The sequence below is a fragment of the Pipra filicauda genome, unplaced genomic scaffold, assembly GCF_003945595.2.
Source record: "Pipra filicauda isolate LSUMZ 115617 unplaced genomic scaffold, ASM394559v2 scaffold350_size761097_pilon, whole genome shotgun sequence".
Taxonomy (NCBI): Eukaryota; Metazoa; Chordata; class Aves; order Passeriformes; family Pipridae; genus Pipra; species Pipra filicauda.
In genome coordinates, this window is record NW_024104477.1 from 683,622 (window position 1) to 704,877 (window position 21,256).

Genomic DNA, 21,256 nt, shown 5'->3' on the forward strand with positions numbered 1-21,256 from the left:
CTTATACAATTGTTTTCTTGCCTCTCCAGCTGTAAGCACAAGGTGTACTTGGAAACACTGCCAAATACTAGCATAATTATCCCATTTCATAATGAAGGCTGGACTTCACTCTTGAGAACAATACACAGTATTATCAACCGCACCCCAGACAGCCTGATAGCAGAAATCATTCTTGTGGATGACTTCAGCGACAGAGGTAAGGCCCAACTGGTTTTGTTTTAACTTGAAATTTATAATGCTGTGTGATCTATACAGAAACTAAAGGGAAGCAAAAAGAAAGGAGACCAGACCTAATGGAATGCTTGCCTTGAAGTGCTGTTTCTATATTATTGGGAATAAATATTTATAAGTGGCTTTTGTTTTACTTGGCATGAATACTGAATTCCATGTCAAAGGGAAGAGTCTGTGAGCTGTTCATTAGCTTTCATTAATATAGTATTTTGAATAAATTATTTCTGAAATACTGCAAATTTTAATGTTTCCACATCTTTTCCTTATGCTTCCCTTTTATTGGAAAATGTATTATGTTTGACCATTTGGGATGCAACCAAATCATTAGATTTTGTTCCTGGAATTTTTTTGAGCTAGGCAGCTTCAAAAATACTAATACAAAATAGCCATACAGAGAAATGTGACTCTTTTTGAATGGAATGTGAAAAAAGTGCTTGAGAATAGTTGATCCAAGTTTGTCATTTACATGTACTGAAATTAAGAAAACTGCAATCACTTAATGGCTTCTGCCATTATCGTTTCTCGAATGCAACACAAAAAGTGAATGCCTCCAGTTTCTTAAATGAATTTTAACAATTCCTTACGTAAAATTCATCTGTGATAAGGATATGGAACTGGGAAATAGTTTTTCTTTCGAATTCCAGGACCTCTTATAGAAGTTTAAGCATGAAGACCTTTGACTTTTCTTTGGTGTTTGACGGGTGGGTTTTCTGTTTCTGTTGAAACATCAATTGCTGGTGTGTATGTGAGCTTTGTTCTGAGTAGATTGATAGACAGCAAAAGAGAGAATTGTACCCTTTATAATATTTTACCTAAAACCTTTGTCTCAGCTAGGACCTTAGAGGAGCAAATTTCTGACCTACTGTTGTGAGAAGCCCCTGGATGAGTGAGGGGAATAATAGTAGAGCACTGCAGCAGCAGAATCATTTTTGTAAGATTTTTAACTTGATATTTCAGGGTTTAGAAAGATTAATGCTGCACACATCTATCTTGCCCTCTCATATCTGCTGATTTACTTGCAATGTCCTTTGATGAACTGCCTCTCAGTCTGTAATGCAATTTAAGAGAAATTGTAAAGTGAGTACAGTTCTGACTATTCTATGTTGATGAAATCTAGACCTTGGATGAAAGTTTCCAAAACAAGAACTGCAAAACAGCATGACCATTTTTCTACAGGCTAACAATTTCCTAGTAGTAAACAACTTACGGGGAGGTCTGTAAGTTGGTTTTATGAGGTACCTGACAAGTAAAAATACTTTTTTTATTGAGATGGTAGCTATTGAGGCTGTGCTTGCTCAATATGGTAATACTGTAGCATTTTTTTGATGAAGATTATAATGATTGTTGTTAATGCCCTTTTAAATATGTTAATGTTTTGTAAGGCTTATCTACTTCCTGGTTATTAGAAAAATAACTAATGAGTGTGTTTGGTGTACTGTATGTTTTAAGAAGAGAAAGCATACAAGAAAAATGTGCTGGAGTCTCTACTCGGAATTTAGTAATATTGAATTTCAGGTCAGGTGAATCATTTTGGCACATGTGCAGTGTTTAATTCTTGTATTTGTGATCCTCTAAACTATACTTAACTGAGATTATATTGTGTTTTCTTGTGTTCTTTTTTCTTTTTCATGAGGTGACCACTGTAATAGAGTTGGATTATTTTATGTTGAAAAAATACTGACTGATATCTATCCGTGTCTCCTCCCAGTTCATAGCAGAAGCTTTTTTAAAAGTAGCAGAAGTCTAGTTTACTGTTGTTATTCATTCACCCTTTCACTGCATTTTCCTGGACTGATGAGAGAAGTAAAGCAGCGTAAAATAATTTTTGGCCTAATCTGGCTTCAGTCTAAGTGTGGTCAGATCTTGTCAAAACTCATAGAATCATTGCAAGCAAAGTTTGCTGCAGTGTTGAGGCAGTACAGTAATTAGTGATAAATCTATGTCACTTTTTCTTATTGTATATTTTTTTCATGAAGCTTCATATGTGAAATAGCTGACAAATGGCTATTACTTTTTGTGAAATCAATTATATACTATTTAAGAGATATTGTGTATGTTATTCTTATTTCCTAACTTGATATTATAAGGAGAATTTTCTGTTAGGAACCTGAACATCACTTGTAGGTAGTCAAAAGTGAAAATGGGATATTTCAATAACACCAGTATTTTAAAAGTAGTGATTAAATAACCTTTTTCTCTAACGTGTTCTACCAATCAAACTCTTCCTTTTTTGTGAACATCGAGGAAGTTATGAAAAGTCACTTTCTATTAGAAATAGAGTAAATAAGAAAAATTAGGAACTTGAAAGCTGTGTAAAAGATGGAGAGAAATGCACTTAAGGAACTTTTGATAACGTGTGATGAAAATGTTTTAGTGAACAGCGAGGTACTGAGCAGTTTGCTGGTTTGTCTGCAGAATTACTTGGCATGCTCTTATTTTATTCATATTCACTCCTTTGGCTTTTATGATCAAGCCCAAAAACTTTAGATAATTCATGCATAATATTCACCATAAATTATGACATTTAGATGTTATAGAAGTAAAAGGACAGCTGCACCTTTTTAAATATCAATATAATGCAGGCTAGAGGCTTGGTATTAAGAGGGAGGTAAGCAAATGTTATAAAATTTGGAAGTGCAATATTTGGTCAGATTTAATGGACAGATTTAATATAAAAGACTACATGAATACAGAAAGTCATCTGTGATAGAAGAAGATAGATAGAAGGAAATGTAGATTTTAAATATATGTACACAAAGCTGCAAAATTTCATTGTTCATATAATTTATGCTTAAAAGTGATGAAACAATGGGATGGAAAAATATGACCATGAGGCAAATAATTAGACAAACTTAGTTTACCTTAGAAAGCTATGGATAAGGGAGCTAGCTATGACCTGTACTGTTGGACACTTAAAATTTAAGAATGTTTTTACTCTTCCCCACTAATACAGCAATCAGGTCTTCACTAGAGGTCCAAGTACTGTGGCTTTTTAACAAATTGAATTTGTTAAATTTAACAACTGAATGATGAACATGCTTTTGCATACTAAAGCGTGCAAAATATTTCTACTTTGTGATGGATTTGGGGTTGCAATCCCAATACCTCATTCATGTAAACTTTGTATTCTAAACTCTCTAAGTTAAAGACTTACCAGTTTCAGAAAGTGTCACCTACCACAAAAATGAACCCTTATATTGAAGGTACCAACATATCTTTGTGTCAGGTATCTGCAGTGGCTTTGTGTGCAGGTCTGGTTTTGTGATCCTGGTTCCTGGAAAAGTGAGCCTTGTGAGAAGTGGGGGTTTTTTTCTGGGTGAGTTTGACCCTGAGATTAGCTCATGGGGTTAGAGCATGGTGCTAATAACACCAAGGTTGTGGGTTTGATCTCTGTTGGGCCATTCACTTAAGAGTTGGACTTGATGACTCTTGTGGGTCCCTTCCAACTCAGAATATTCTGTGATTCTGTGTGAGGGGTGTTTGAAATGGGAGGAGGGTGAGAGGGGATTGATTTGCAGGTTTGACTTTGGGGATGAGGTGTTTCTTGTTGAAATAGTCTGTCAACAGACATCTCTGAAAAGGGGGCAAGAAGCAGATGTGGGCAACAGTTTTAAAGGAAAGAGCAAAATGAAAAAGACATCATATTTTCATTGGTTCTGTTATGGAATATCTTGCATTTACAAAGGAGTACTAAAAATTCTAATTAATGTTCTAAAACTTTGGGGGAACATAGATTTGCATAATTAATAAGTTAAACAGTTCATGTGGGTTGCCAACGTGTGATAGATTTGTGCATCAACCTTTATTTCTTTTGTGTTTTAATTACTTTATTAGCATAGTCAGACCTGTGAACTGTTACTAACACAGCATGTGCCCGTGAATGTAAAATTAACTTACCAAGCATTTTTGCTTTACTCTGTAGTTCTTGAATGGGTGCAGCACCTATTATAAGAAAAAATAAACAAAACCACAGCCAACAAGTAAACTTACTAGCAGTAACAATTCTAGGGTTGTATTTTAGTTTGGAAAAAGATTATCAGATTTACCACCAAAAAAAATTGAGAACTTAGTAGTCAGCAGCTTCTTGCAGGACAGAACTAGTTTCTGTCACTGGCAATGAATTGGTGTTTTGGTAGCAAATGACAAACTGTGAACTTCTCCTTCATGTTGATGAGCCAGTTTTGCTGTCTGTTATGTTCTCCTATCTCTGTCCCCTTGCTTAGGTCTATTTTCTGCACTGCTACTCATTTGAGAGTATCATAATGTCCCGTATCTGGTACCATATGCTTTGTGCCTGGTCTCTGAATAGCCCAGATCAAAAATGTGGAAGTCGGTGTGCAAAAGCAACCTATGACTACTTGATCAAAACTCAATTTAGTTGGTCAATGAACTTCAATGCTAGTGATGTGCTTTGTTTCGTGTGAACATGGAGGAAGATCTGATCTATAGCATGTAAGATGAAATTTCCTGTATTTTGTTTGCAGACAGTTTATGTAACAGGTCACTGTGATTCCAATTTATGGATGCTTGGCTTCAGATCATGGCTGGATATAACTCTTCTGATGAAATGAAAGAGAAGGCTATATTGTATGAATGACTGTCTTGTCATAAGAAACCTCTGCTATAGACAGAAATTCTCTGGTATGATGAAAGCTCATGTCTGCAAAAATTGCCATTTTTGTCAAAATATACAACATTTAAAATAGAAAATTGGAACAGGATGTTCTAATATTGTGAAAGTCAGCCTCTACCAAAGAAAATACTTTAAGTCAGTCCCTTTCCTTAAGTTTTGGAATCCATGTTATTCCACATGGTTTATAATTGCTCAATGACTTTTCTTTTAATCTGGGCTCTTCAGAGTTACACGAGTGAGTTTTTCTTATATATTAATGATTCTTCTCTTTTATATATCAAAGACCAAACTTTTGAACTCAAGTTTCTGCTCATCCCTGAAAACTAACCACGCTTCTCAAAAAAAAAAAAAAAAAAAAAAAAAGAAAAAGTTTGTCGGGCCCAGGTGGTGCAGGGTCAGCACTTTGGCACATGTTCCCCCTGCCCCCAGCAGTGGAGAGCTGGAAGCGGCAGCCCAAGCAACTGTGGAGAACTGATCTCAGCCAGCAGCTGTATAACCCCTTATTTGGACGAATTAGCTCTCCAGGTTTTGGTTTGCCCCTGTTCTCCCATTATTTTCTTTTGTTTGGTGGGGCAGATGGGGGGGGTTGTGGTTGGTGGGGAGGACCCTCTGCCGTTCTCTTTGCCCTTTGTTCCTGGGGGACCAGGTGATGTGGTGAACTCCTTTTCTGTGGGTAAGCCATTTCCCTTGCATCTTTCATAGAATCATAGAATCGATTGGGTTGGAAAAGACCTCCGAGATCATCGAGTCCAACCCTTGGTCCAAATCCAGTCCATTTACTAGATCATGGCACTCAGTGCCACGTCCAATCTGCGTTTAAAAATCTCCAGGGATGGTGAATCCACCACCTCTCCGGGCAGCCCATTCCAATGCCTGACCACTCTCTCTGTAAAGAATTTTCTCCTGATATCCAACTATCCTGATATCTTTGTGGTGCTGCAATTGTTTTTCCTTGTTCGTCAATTTGTTAGGGTTTTTTTCAGTTATAACCTCTTCGCATTGTTTTTGTCTCTCTGTATTGGGGGGGAATAAAAAGGGGAGGGAGTTCATTTTATTGGAGTTTCCATCCAATATTTGTCTTTGTAACCAAGAAAAAAGGCTGTAACTGTAAAATGTTTGATAGGAATAGGAGCCTGCACTGGACAACTGATATGCTGGAAGTCAGATAAACACTAGATGCAATCAGTGGTGTGTGTTTGGAGGCAACAGTGGTGGCAAATGGAGGGGCTGAGGACAATGCTTGCTCTTGACCTTGATGGTGCCTGACTGTGTATGACTTCTCAGAAAGCTGAGAAACAATTTATTACAAATACAGAAAAATAATTCTATCCAAGGGATTTCATGGCAATATTGTGACAAATCACTGGGTTTTTATTTGATGGCGAGGGGTTTGTTTCGGTGGTTTTGTTGCTGTTCTCCGTGTTGTGTTGATCTGGAACATTGTGTGTTGTTTGTGATTAGAATACCCCTCTGTAGCAGACAGGGAAAAAAACCCCAAAAAACAGCAGTGGGAGGAGAAAGGCAGAAGCAGGAGCATACATCCTTCTGCAGGTATTAATATGCTAACAGTGACTGTTCCCAGTGACGTTACAAGTAAACAATTGTGCTGAGTAAGGTTAATAAGCTTGGGGGAAGTGCTGTGTTTCTGAGATTTGCTTCTGGGACTGATGCTAGCTTGACTGTTGCTCTGGCATTGTGTTGGACAGCATAAATATCTATTGTAAGAGAGCTGTGCTGATGGAACTTTCTGCTATCCACCTAAGATGTCCCATGGCTGGAAGTTTATACAATAGGAAAAACTTTAGAAATCAGCGGCTACCAGTCCCATAGTTAAAAGTTTATACAATAGTAAAAACTTCTGAAATCACATGCTATACTGTAGGATAGACTGTAGCAATTGATAGCAGTTAAAAAGGAATGGAATAATGGTGCACAGAAATCTGTTTCCTTGACTTAACTGAGTACTAAACTGAAATAATTCAACTGAACAATCAAGCCTTATTCTGTTTTTGCTATATAGATGAAAACAATTTGTTACTGCTGTAGTAGGCATACATCAATATTTACACTTAAGTCAAGCTGACTTTAGTATACAACAGTCCTCTGGAGAACATTAGTAATTTGGTTCAGACTAGAGACATCTGCTTCATTTTGAAACAGCTATGAAACAATATAAAACTAAGTGATGAACATTGAATATGAAGCACACTTAGTCTAATAGAAGACATGAGGAGTTGCCTTATCTTTTTCATTAATGTCTTTTGTGTATTGAATTGGCAAGAACTTTGAGAAATGGCCACTGTTATTTCTATACAAACAGTGGAACCTGAGGGTCATGTTACAACTTTCTGAAGCAAACTGCTGGGTATTGTTAATAAAAAGAAACATTGAGTAATAGGAAAAGAAATGCTAATAAAAGTCCTTGTATAAGGCTTGGTATTTGATTTAGTTCGGAAACAACTGAATTTTTTTTTTATTTTTTTTTTTGTTAAGAACAAATTGTGAGTACCTGAGTGAAACTTTAATGAGAACAGTGATTAAACAAGCATAAGCTTATGCATATGTTATTTTATTATTCCTTCCCCTTGCCACCTTCCATCCTAAATTTTGGATGTCCCAAAATACAGCTCTGTCAGAGAAGTTTGTGGTGAAAAGCCTTGTTGTGTCAGTAGAGAGTGGTTCACTGAAGCAAGTTTCCAATCAGCTGAAAGTCGTAGACTAGATATTGCTGTCTTTTAAAGTAGCTGGAGACTGGGGAACCTGGAAGTGATTTGCAAGGAGTAAGCTGTGCTGCGATGTAAAACAGGCTTTCAATGAAGTTTTAAGCAGGCAGACTCAGCTTGTCACAGAAGAGCACTCTCTGTGTTTACCATTCCTGTCCCTTTGAAGTGTCTGTACTTCTGATGTAGCATACACAGAAGGGAGACTGCTGAGAACAAGAGGCAATATTGTATCTGTAAGACCAGCCCAGATTTTGCCTCTTCACCTGGGAAGGATTAATATTCTGTTAGTAATAAGGCTGCTTGGTGACCCTATCAATTACAACATAATTCCTACAGTAGACAGAATACCTAGAAGGAGGACTTGCATGTGAATCAGTGTCATCCAAAAGCCATCTCAAATGTAGATGCTGACACCTCAGGTATTTGAAAGCTGTAAACTTGAGAGAGCTAACACTGCTATCTTGAAAACACTGCTATCTTGAACTGTCAAGTTCAGTGTGCTCTCACCAACCACAGTGTTGGCAGGTATTTGCAATGCTAGACATAACTGACATAAGACATTATTTGTAAGAAAGTAAGTGTGAATCCACATACCTGTTAGGTTTATAGATGAATAGTTAGACCTGAAACGCACAGCCTTACCAGCTGGGAAACCTATTGCTGCAATCAAGTAATTATACAAAGGTAAAGATAGATGTTTTCTACTTCCTAAAGACTTTGCAGTGGCTTCACACTTGCTTAATACAATGTCCTGGAACCCAGAGTGATCCCAGCAACTTGAGTTCTGCTGTTCTTGTCACTGACAGGGTAAGCAAACCTTTACAGGAGGAGAGTTTAATGCAGCAAAGTTTTGAAGTAATGTTTGACCTTAACATTAGCATATTACTGCATATGCACTACATCAGAAAAAAAAATGTTAACTTTTAACTCTACATGAGGGTCAGTCTCATATTTTAAAGGAGATTTAAAAAAAAAAAAAAGAAAAAGGCCAAATAGGAAACCAAAACTAATTCAGTTTCAGAATGTCTATGTTGACGAGAGATCTAACTAAACAGAGGATTTACACTTTTGTACTTGGAATCTTGAACTATAAAATTACTCTTTAATTTCCTCTACAGGGCACTCACACAGTTGTTATTTGAATTTCATGAAACTTGGATTTGGCTCTGGTCAAAATAAAATACACTGTAACAAGTACAATTTAAAAGATATCTGAGTGTGAGTTGGAATAAACTGATTTGAATCTGTAATACTAACTTCCTGTTCTTTACTGCACATTCTCGATTTGGATTACTTAACATTATAAATTCTGTTATGAGGGTTTTATTCTGAAATTACAGATTACAAAATTTTTCCTTCAGCTCCTTGATGTACCTTGCAATAGGAGTTTCATTACTGAGGGCATTCCAACTTGACAGAATGGCTTTACCAATGGGAAAAAAAAGGTTGCCCTGAGATTTGGGGTTATCTTGAAGTCACCTGCAGCCCATCTCAAAATGCATTTCATTTGCTGGAGTAAAAGAATATTGCCATATTGAGAAAAAAGGGAAAGGTGGGAAGAACTTCAAATAGTTGAAATTTTACACTTTACCTAGACAGAATTAATTGGGAATGCATCTGCTGTGGGAGAAAGTTAGGAGTTACCCCCACCTCCCAGTGCTGTCTGCACTTGGGCAACTCAAATACAATTCAGCTGTAAAAATGAAAACCCCAGTCGTGAAATATCATTATGAAAACTAATTCTTACTTTTCACATAGTTCATTGAATTGCTTATAATGCATAAGTAATTTTACTTTTGAGTACTTGTGGAGTCTGAATACAAAGTTTGTATTTCCACAGACTATATGGGTCAGTGTTTCTTTACTTGCCCACTCGAAGAAATACTTGCTGGCTGTGCACCATGCCTACAGCTTGCATCCCTTTCGTGTGTGAACATGCAAAGAATTTTTGACATGGGAACCAATGGGCAGCCTGTACTTAACAAGATTGTGTTCTCTGTGTGTCAACTTCTAAAAATGTTGTATCGAGTGTGGTTCATGAGATACCTGAAGTAAATTTGGATGTAAAACAGTATGGTCACTCTGAGTAATCTTAAAATGTTGGAAGCACGTTTATTCTTGTGGCAAATCAAATGAATTGTAGTTGTGTTGGGTTTTTGTTTTGTATTTTCTACTATGCATCTCAGCTTCGATTTACATTTCCTTAGGGTTAAATTGAATTATGGCTGAAATTAAATTATTTTAAAATTCCTCATGTGGAATACACAAATTTGATATCATAAACAGGAGAGAAGATTTCTAAACATGAGTAAACGTTGGTTTCTACATGGGCTTTTCTCTGAAATATCAGTTGTTTACTTTCCACTTGAAAAAGCATTATTATATTACAGTAATACACTAAACAACTTGACAAGAGACTTGAACAATTAGCTCAGGATTATCTTCTTCAGCTTCAGTTAATGAACTATGGAAAAGATGCACATTAGTTTCTGAAAAATTGGAAAATATATGGTTCTTACACGACATTTCCCTACATTTCTTTTTGTCTTCTATAAGTTTCTTCTTAAGTTTTAATTTTTCTTCATACGTTTCAAGATTTTTTTTTTTTAATGTCAAAATTGGTGGTATGAATGAGATGATCTTGGGAATCTCATTTGCATTAGGAAGTTCTTAACTAGTATTCCACATGTATTACTTCCACAACTTCACTGAGTAGTATAATGGAGATATGAATTTTTAAATCCTTGGATGATGTGTCTCCTGAATATTCAGGATGAAAACCCACAGTCAGCTGATGTAGGATAGCAGCTGAAGTTTGTTGCTTTGGACTTCTTGCAAATATTCCATCTAAACTGATCATATTTTCTTTTCTGAGTGGTTCTTTGTTATTAGGTGTCAGGAGAAAAAGCCTGAGATCCTACATATTATTATTTTTCATAAGCTGATCAACTAGGTTTTGCCATAGTATCAACAAAAAGGGTTCTTGCCAAATATTGGTTGTCTGTTACTTAGAAACTTTCTTTTCATTTAAAATTGACATTCATTCATGATCGTTTTCATTGAAACTGTTGTTTCAGTGTTATCCTTATGTTAAATAACTATCTTTTCATTGTACACAGAAAGAGATAGCAACTTTAAGTTTTCAAAGTTAATTGCAGTTTAATAAGGTATGACAAGCTTTGAATTGATATCCTAATAGTCTTTCCAGAGATGGTAGTTTGTTACAGACAAGGTTGCCTTAATTACATTTGAGTTCACCTAAAGCAGACTTTAAAAATATATTTCCTGAACATAGACTTTGAAGTAGGCTCGTAATCACCAAACAAAATTACAACATCTTTAAAGAATAGGTAATAGCATTGTGCATCTGATGAGTTACATTTTATACATTTTAAACAAAATAACTTCAGATAACCTTTTACCTTATTTACTGTATTATAAATGTGTAGTATTTTGTTTTGTTCGCTTTTTTTTTTGGTCCTGTTGGCAAATCATGGTTGAGCCTGAGATCTGTTAATATTATTCCAAATACATTGCCAGTAACATAAAAGAGAGGTTATTTTCCTGTTCGTGTACTGCTACTGAACTTCACATAAGATTTAAAAAAAAGTGGCTTGTATCAGGAAAGCTCTGAGATGACCAAAGAAGGAAATTGATTGCAACTTGTAAGAGAATTTTAAACCCAAAGTTCTGGTGGTAAAACAGTGTTTTACTAAAAGCCCTTACAGTCAGAAGTGGGATGCAGATAGTATCTAAAAATAATTTCCTTGTCAAATGACTGGGCGAATGTTGATTTGGTTGCTAACTATATACTTTTTCCTTTCCCCCAACTAGATGCTGATGTCTTTTCTAGGCTGGTTCTTTCATGTAGGATTGATAGCAAGTGTTTAGTTTTCAAATCTGAACACAGACTAGAGAAGGGAATGAGGTTAGGAAATGAATGCCTTCAAAGCTTTGTACATGAAGAGCAAAGGTTTATCCTGTCCTGTCAGATTGGTAACCCTGACAAAATCAGGAATGTTTAAGGAGTTTTAATAGGTATTCTGACCTTGCTTCACTGATGGAGTAAAACAGATAATATTTTCCATTGAAGTTCTCGTATGTTCTGTTTCTGTAAAAACAAACAAACAAAGCCTACAGAATATTTTCTATGAATATTAAGAGAGCTGCAATTCATCTATCATAATTTCATCTTGATACTTCTATGTTGAGATAACACAATACATAATATGACAACATTTGGTTTTGATGATTCTTTCCTGGATAATGGCAAGCAGTTCCACCATCATTAGTGTTTATTTAATTTAGTTATTCTACATAAATGAAGGCCCTCTTGCCAAAAGCATCTTTTTGTTTAGTGTTGTATATGTTTATGCAGATTTTTATTTTGCGCAGTCAAAAATCAGAAGTCTACTTATGTGTGTTCATTGCTCTCAGCATCTTGAGTGTCTCACAGGAAGCATTCATGACATATGGAATTGTCATTACAAATCTTCTTGTACAAAAATACAATTATAATTTTGATTAACTTGAAAAGGAATGTTTTGTTGTTCTCAGAAATCACTATCCAGACATTCAGTCAACTTTGGGGGTCTTTCCCTATGTGCTAATTTCCCAAATTGAACTCATACATCTTTCAGACAGATGGGGAATTTTATGAAGTTTATAAATAGCTGAATGCTTTAATGGCTCTGTCATGCACAGTTTGTTTTTTAAATGTTACTGATTTGTGAGCAAAACATTAATAATTTATATAGAGCAAGTGTAAAGGATTTATTTTAATAGGACTGGGTCAAACCAGGTTTTGTGAATTAGAAGTTCCACATACAGTGGAAGATTTTGGTGAAGAAGAGTATGCCAGAAGCAAAGTGATTTGATATGTGCAAAGAGCTTTTAGTATTCCCCTCTGCCTTCCCAAGTCACAGGTATAAAATAATTTTTTCCTCTTTTTGTCCAACTGTGTGCTTATGCTCTGTGAGAGCACATGCTTCAGTCTTTTCAGCTTCGCAAGGCTGCTGCATAATTCCGTTGAAACATGCAGCACAAAGAGACAAACAAATATGTTGATTTCATTTATGGTCAGTGACTTAGCAACCTTTGTTCACCTGCTGTAGGAACCCCCATAACTGCCCTCCCTTACAAGTTCAAGAAATATGCAGTAGGACAAATAAAAAAGGCCAGATGCCTGCAGTGTTCTAGCAAAGCAGAATGCACAACACAGTATGGAAAATCCTAACCATTTAGAACAGGTGATTACTGGGGATTTTGTTTTTATGGAATAGAGAAGGCCCTTCTAATTACACCAGTAAAATGTACTGCAAATATGTGCATGGCACTCCGGAATGAAGACTTGCCAGTGTCTGCTGATATCTGGCAATCAAAGCTTGATTAAGTGTTGCTATCATCAAAGAGGTCTGTGGGGTTTTGGGGGATTTTGGTTTTGTTTGTTCCATTTTTTTGATATGTAATTTAATTTCTACTACTATTACATCAGGATACTTTTACAGAATATTTTCTGCCTCTGAAAAAATAATCACAGAGAATGCATAGTATTAACTTGCAGGCAAAATATCAATTCTTTACTAGAGACTTCCTAATTCTTTAATAGGTAGAAATCTCTCAACAACTCTAGAAGAGGATGTGTGGCTAAGATCTTTTACCCCTTCATTTGAAGGGCAACATACTGAATTTAAAGAAGAGAGTTGACTTTCTTTGTAAAGGTACTGTTTGTGCACAGCTATCAAAATACCAAACCTACTGCTTTAGATTTAGAAGGATAGACATGAGTTTATTGTCTTACTCAATTTCTACCTCATTTAATCACAGAAGATACCCAAATTAATTGTCCTTACATTTTTACAGGTCTTTTGTGAAAGTCTTTTGAAGAGAGACCTCCCATGTCTCCTGGATTTTTTATGTCCTCTGGCTATACTGAGTACAGTGGTTGCTTGTTCAGTATTTCACTGTAAGAAGGCTAGGTTGCTTTTTCCTTAAGAATTTCTAAATGTTCTGATCAACTAATTAATTATCATTACCTGTAGGAATGCAGCCTGTACAACAGCTAGGTGAGAAGGGAGTGTTTTATAAGAGCTGGGAACCTTTCTGAGTATCATATGTATCCAGTAATCTTAAAGGCCAAATTACCATTTAAAGTTTTATTTCTGATAAAAATGAAATTATATGTCTTCCATTTTAAAGTCTACATAATAAACCATGCCTCATATTCAAAATCAGTACTGATGTAGAAGGTGAGTTAAATGACAGTTAACAAGGTGTAAGATTCCTCACTTGATGTTTGAGTAGCAGTTGTCTCTGCTGCAGCTCCGCAGAGTAGCTGTGAGCAACTTTCCTTTGCCTATTTGTATCATTTTGTGTATTTGTGGTACACTATTTTTAGTCAAAAAGGAAATCTGCTTATGTTTAAGACAAATTTGTAAATGTTCTAACTTCACAAAGTTTCTTTTTAAATATATGTTACACAGTTCTAGTGGAAAGTGATGATGCGTTAAAATATTTCAAGTACAACTGATTCATTTAGATGAGAATTGAGAAAAAATTACTCAAGGATCTTAGTCCCATAGTATGTTGTATGAAGCTGTTCCAGGTGTGTAGAAAGGCACACTATGTACAAACAAAAGTGATAATATTGAAGTCAATATCCTCTAGCACTACAAAGCAGTACAGAACAGATGTTAGTTTTGTTCTTGAGTGGTTTGCCTATTGCAGTATTTAACTGCAGAAAGCAATGACAGATTGTGCTAATGAATGGAAAAAATGAAAATAATCCATACTTACATTTGAGTCTAAAATTATTGTAGTTCTTGAATGTGTTTGAAAAAACTAGCTGAAGTGCTGACTTCTCATTTGCAAACTTCATTCTTTTATTTTAGTATTGACAGTTTGATATTAGTTATAGGAAATAAGTTTTGTGCTACAAATTGTAATAATACATGAACATAGCATTGAAGTGTACTACATGACAAATTCAAATAAATGCATCTAGTCAGAGTGTATTTACAGAACCTTAAATATCCTTTTTTTAATGCACTCCCTGGTGGTTTTTTTCTTTGAAGGAAAGTTAAACATTTTCTTAACCAATGAGTGACAATCTGGATGCCAGCTGTGAACGTAAGGGCATGAAATGTAAAATAGGATAATGGTGCCAATTATGCTGGAGCCCTTTTTTTTTTATGTGTACTCCTGAAGTACAGGTGATTAAATTTTGAAGGTAATTAATGATTATTACTTCTGCACTAAATGGATTATTTCTGTAGAGTCTTGTAAGTGTTGCTAGTAGAGGTAATTTAACTGAATTTAGAGCTTCACAAAGAACTGAACTAATTTCTTCTTCCCCTTTCTCATGTTGCCCTATTCATCTTAGTTTTATGAAGTATTATATATTTCAACTTTGTTTCCTTCATGGAGTGGGCAACTTATGCTGTACCTGACAAATATCATAAATTCTAAAATGCTATGTCTTCATTATGAATGACAGTGAAATAACAGTACTTATAAAATTTCAATTAAAAGCAAATTTCCTTTATTTCAATGGGATGGAGTTTAGGAGCCCTTCGAAGAGGTGTGAAATTCCGTAAAGTATATGCAATTATCATATAGCAAACTATTCTAGCACAGTTGTTGGTCATGGTGTCATCTTCATTTTGTGTATAGACAATCACTTGCATTCCTCTGTGCTGTAGGGGGTTTTGTTTGTCCTCTTTAGGTAGTAGAAGGCATGAGCTTCACAGAATCACAGAGTATGCTGAACTGGAAGGGACCCACAAGGATCATCGAGTCCAACCCTTAGCCCTGCACAGGACCATCCCCAAGAGTCACACCATGAGCCTGAGAGTATCATCCAAATGCTTCCTGAACTCTGTCAGGTTTGGTGCTGTGACCACTTCCCTGGGGAGCCTGTTCCATGCTCTGAGTGAAGAATCTCTTTCTAATATCCAATCTAAACCTCCCGTGACACAACTTCAGGCCATTCCCTCAGGTCATGTGACTGATCAACACAGAGAAGAGATCAGTGCCTCCTCTTCCCCTCAGGAGGAAATCATAGACTGCAATGATATCTCCCCTCAGTCTCCTCCAGACTCCTCATAGAGCTTCCCCTCAAGGCCCTTTGCCATCTTTGTTGCCCTCCCTTGAACACTCTAATAGCTTAATATCTTTCTTATATTGCATTGACCAAAACTGCACATAATATTCAAGGTGAGGCCGCCCCAGTGCAGAGCAGAGCGGGACAATCCCCTCCCTCAACCAGCTGGTGACGCTTTGCCTGCTGCCCCCCAGGACACGGTTGGCCCTCCTGGCTGCCAGGGCACTGCTGACTCATATTCAACTTGCCATCAACTGGGCTTTTTACATGAGCCTGTAGTGATAGGACAAGAGGGAATGGCTTTGAACTGAAAGAGGATAGTTTTAGATGTTCTGTTGGGAAGAAATTCCTTCCTGTGAGCATGGTGAAGCACAGCTTGCCCAAAGTTGTGCGTGCCCCATCCTTGGAATTGTTTAAGGCCAGGTTGGATGGGGCTGGGAGCAACCTGGTATAGCGGAAGATATCCCTGCCCATGGCAGGAGGGTTGGAACTAGATGATCTTTAAGGTCCCTTCCAGTCCAAACCATTATATGATTAATCAGGTATCAATCAGACATATAAAAGCAAGTTTCCATTTGCTGTAAAGGTAAAAGCTGGTTTTCTGAGTATATTTATATACAAATACAATATATAATTAGAATTCTTCCTGTCTGCTTTAGATAGCTGGACAGAGCTTTGGAATGATATAGTTTTGCTAGTGTTCTGATTAGTAAGTGATGTATACATGTTGTTGATACAATATGTTTAACATATTTGTGAGTGTAAATTGAATTATTTAAGATTAGATATAAATACAAATAATCTAGTAAATTTAGTATTCCCAGAGACATTTTTCAGAAAAACAAGCCCAGAACTATGAGCAAAGTTGATTGTCTCACAGTAGCATGCTCATTTATTTAATTGACTGTTTTATTCAAAGCCATGTTGTGAAAAGTATGATAATAACGCTTTTTAAATCATTCAAAAAGTATCTTGCCAGAAAAAGATTCTTATGGAATGTTCAAATATTTTGTGGAGTGCTGCCAAATAAGTATGTAATTTTAACTCTGTTGCTCTTAGAATTATTGCACAAGGAAACAAGTAATATTAGGTTTATGGAAACTGTCCTTGAATTCAGTTACTCTTCTATTGTTTTGTCAATGTATAAAATAAAAAAGATGTGTATTATGTATGTTTTTTGAAAGAATAAGTTGTTCTAAAATTACTAAAGTGAGCATGCCTCTTCTGTGACATGCCAGTTCTCTCCTTTAAATTAGCTACAGAAATGCACTGTGTGAAGAAACACATTAAGGCTTTTATGAGTAATACGATTCACAGAATCACGGAATGGGTAAGGTGGGAAGGGACCACAGTGGCTCGTCTAGTCCAACCTCCCTGCTCAAGCCTGGTTATCCTAGAGCACAGGATTGTGTCCACACAGTTCTTGAATATCTCCAGTGAGGGAGACTCCGCAACCTCTCAGGGCAACTTGTTCCAGTAAAGAAATTCTGCCTTATATTCACTTCCTGTGCATCAGTTTCTGCCTATTGCCTCTTGTCCTATTGCTGAGAAGAGACACCTAAGAAGAGACTACTGAGAAGAGCCTGGCTCTATCCTCTTGGCACACTTCCCTCAGATACTTATGGACATTAATGAGGTCCCCCCACAACCATCCCTTCTTGAGGCTGAACAGGCCCAGCTACCTCAGCACTTGCTTTTACCTGCCTTCATAAGAAATATTACTGAAGAGTACTGAATGGGGCATTTTGTGTTTTCTTTCATATTTGTATTTGGGTTTGTGTGGCAAGGCTTTAGTAGTGGGGGTAGCTATAGGGGTGTCTTCTGCCAGAAGCTTCTCCCTGATTCAACAGAGCCAATGCCAGCCAACTCCAACTTGTGACCCTGTGAGGGGACCCACACTTGGAGCAGTCTGTTCCTGAAGGACTGTACCTCATGGAAGGGACCTCCACTGGAGTAGTTTGTGAAGAACTGCAGCCTGTGGGGAGGACTCACGCTGGGGAAGTTGGTGGAGTACTGTCTTCTGTGGGAGGAACCCCCCACTGGAGTACGGGAAGAGTGTGAAGAATCCTTCCCTGGGCAGGAAGAAGTGAGTGGCTGAGACACGTGATGAGCTGATTGCAGCCCCCCTTCTCTGTCTCCCTGTGCTGTTTGAGGGAAGGAGGTAGAGAAAATCAGGAGTGAAGTTGAGCCTGGGAAGAAGGGAGGAGTGGGGGAAAGGTGTATTTAAGATTTGGTTTTATTTTCTTATTATCCTATTCTGACTTGCTTGGCAATAAATTTAATTTCTCCAAGTTGAGTCAGTTTTGCCTGTGACAGTAATGGGTAAGTGATCTCTCCCTGTCCTCATCTTGACCCATAGGCCTTTCATTATATTTTCTCTCCCCTGTCCAGCTAAGGAGGGGAATGATAAAGTGTCTGTGATGGGCATATGCTGTCCAGCCACGGTCAGCCCCCTATTATTTAAATAGAACTTAGTTGCTTCAGTTTCAAGGTCAGTACCTTTGACCAGGAGATAACAGCTGCCTTGCCGAGTGTCACAAAAGAGATTGTTGGCTGTCTGGCATCCCAGAACTGACCAAGCATAATGAATGCAGAAGGAAATCAAGTAAAGTGATTCATAATAATGACCTATATGATTTTTGTTCTTTGTGTAAGACTCAGAAAATGCAGAAGATATTTAAAATATTTAGTTTAAGCCGTGAGAAATCAAAGACTTGAAAAACTGCTCATTTCTGTGTCTCTCATGAAGCAGCTCTGGGATGATATAAAATGTTATTCTTCACTGTTTTTCTGCATGGCTTTAGGGGACTAGTAGTTGTCAAGGAGAATTGAAGTAGAGTGATTGATGTGTTAAGGTAAAAAGTCAGTGATGTAATCTTTGTCCCAGAAGGCATGTTGTTCCTTGGTATATCTCCTGTTTTACAGGGAAAGGCTTAACATAGATTGATTATGTATGAGAAAGAGTAAGCTAGAAGAATTAGCCAAGTAGTATTCATAGTATTCATCTAGACAGTTTCCTTTTTAAATTGAACAAAAAAAAAATCTATTCAAGTGATGATAATGAAAAGCAAATAACCTTAGGGTGAAACATAATTTATTGTGTGGAAAGAAAAAGAAATAAACTGTCTTTGTAGTCATTGCAACAGGAATATGTGTTTCCAGCTACATGAACCTATCTAGTACTGTTTTCTGTTGGGTAACTTTTTAGGAAACACTTGGATAAGATTGCACCTAGAAAAAAAGCATTAAGATGATTTTGTTGCTTTCATGTATATTTCTAGTGAAAATTTTCATTTTAATTCTAACTTCATAAACCCTAGGTATATGCAAAAGCGTCTAATGCGGCATCATGATTTTCCTTCTGTGTTCTTTAAGTTTGTGGCTGTATTCCAAGATTTATTTGGGAGTTAAAAAAAAATAAAGAAAAAGTTGATATTTAAAGAAAAAATTATGGAATAATATATCTTATTTATTCTTATGTTGATTACATTGCTTTTTCCTGTTTATGTCAGTGGACTTCTGTTGTATAAAGGATTTTAATGTTATGCTGAAAGCTAGTTAGTGATGGGTGCTTTTGCTGTCTGATAAACAACTAAGCACTGTGGCTTTTGCTGGTTTAGGAAAGATAGAGTTGACCAAAAAGTGAATTAGAAGAGAAAATGAAATGTAATTAATTTTTGGGAAACCAGTTTAGAATTTCTCTTAGTGGTTGCAAGTTATGCCTTTTCCCCTGAGAAATCTGGTATAAGAAACTTACTTTTAATTGGAACATGTCTTAGAGGCAGGGAGAATGTTTATACCTTAGTCCTGTTTCCAGCTTTTTTAATTGTCTTTAAGATCTGTCTTGATTTTCTTTTCCTGATGTTGGACATCTGTGAGCGTATTTAACTCCAAAGTCATTCTTGTCTGCTTGGTGCTTGATATCATGCACTAAATTTGCTTTGCTAATGTAATAATCTAACTTTATTTTGTCTGTTCTGCAATCAGTTTTCAACAGGGAAACCAACAACGTCTTATCTAATTGAGCAGAATGAACTTAGCCTCCTTAAAATTCCTATGGATTTGTATAACAGTCTCATACCAGGGAAAGCATCTCATTCACTAGTTTGCTCAGAAGTACCCCTAGCCAGCTGGAATGCTAACCCAGCAGATAAGATTATGCATTTGAGAAGCTTCATGCCAAGCGAGTATCGCTGCTGTTGGTATCCAACTATATTCCACAGGCACAGAACATCTGATGTTAACATCTTATTGTTAACATAATATGAACAGGAAAAGGAGATTTGCCGTGGGAACATTCTCAGGTGGGCCTCAAGATTTGCATACATTTATGCTTGGTTCGTGTTTTAAACTTCCATGCGGTTCCCTGGCGCTCTGATCAGATCACTTGCCTTGCCAGCAACTGAATACATTCAGTTTGTGGTGCCTCAAAGCACATGGTAATGACTCCAATGTTTGAACAGTAAGACAAATGTTTGTTGGCTGTGGGATGCAGTGAAAACAAGATGTGTGTAAAGTGTGGCGTACTCTAGTGGCACAACACAAACAATAATGAGTAAAGTTTAAATTGCTTTTTGCACAATTTGTTGTAGAAGGTTAGTGTCTTCCCCTTACGCTTGTGTTCTATTACTGTTGAATACCCACTGTCTTGGGAATACAGCTCTTAGGTGAATGGCCATGTATTTCTCTGTTCCTTGTGTTTTAATGGCCACTGCAATTTTAATGTCTGTTTTAATCTTTGTTCTGTGGAGGTTGCAAGCCTTAAGAAAATTATTTTGGGTGGCATGCCTCAAGTAGGTCACTACAGGAGCTAAGGCAAGACACACATTTTTCTGAAGCTTACATTGAGTAGAATGAGACATCTAGGATTGATATTTTCCCTACAGTTTATAAGACCTTGAGGGTCACTAAACTACTGTTACAGTAAGTATGTAAGTACCATGTTTTAGAAAAAAGTTAACAGTATAAAGGCTTTTATCCTGATAAAACTACCCATACTGAAGTAAAACTGTCTCCTAAATGGCTTTCTTTAACTGTTTAATGCAGGATAAACACTGAGATGAGTCAATGTAAGGTAAGCAATCCTAACACGAAGTGGAAGGTCAGCAGCTATGTAGTTGCTTCCCTAACTTGGCTGACCTTATTGGGATTACATTAATGATTTATTTCTGATTTTGTCTAGCCTCAGCATAAAAATTAGGCTTGAAAAGAATTTGATAAATCATTGAAATAGTAGATTATGACTGAAGAGTTAAAATGGTAAAGTTATTTTGGCCACAGAACTGTAGTTGAGCACTGAATTTGGTTGTAATGGAGTTATTCAAATATGTTTAATTTTTTCATAGTGTAAATGTTACAAAGAGTGACACTTCAGCATATTAGTCAATACATTGCTATTGCAGCATAGCATAAATTACATTATAAAGTAAGAAAGTAAACAAGAGGAATTTCATTTGGTGCACTTGGCTATTAAAACCAATTATCACTTTCAGTGTTTTCTCACTCATTATGAAAATCCCTTTAACTCTTTTTTTTTCTTCTGAAAAGTTGCGCATTGTAAGCAGAATA

General features: G+C 36.6%; 1 protein-coding gene across 1 annotated transcript in view; it reads left to right on the top strand.

Moving 5' to 3' along the window:
* The window catches only part of LOC113983963 (polypeptide N-acetylgalactosaminyltransferase-like 6), a 257,358-nt gene that overhangs the window by 204,109 nt on the left and 31,993 nt on the right, over positions 1-21,256 (top strand). Inside the window, exon 4 of the mRNA XM_039384404.1 lies at positions 30-196. Coding sequence (XP_039240338.1) covers positions 30-196 — 167 coding nt within the window. The remainder of the gene's footprint in view (positions 1-29; positions 197-21,256) is intronic.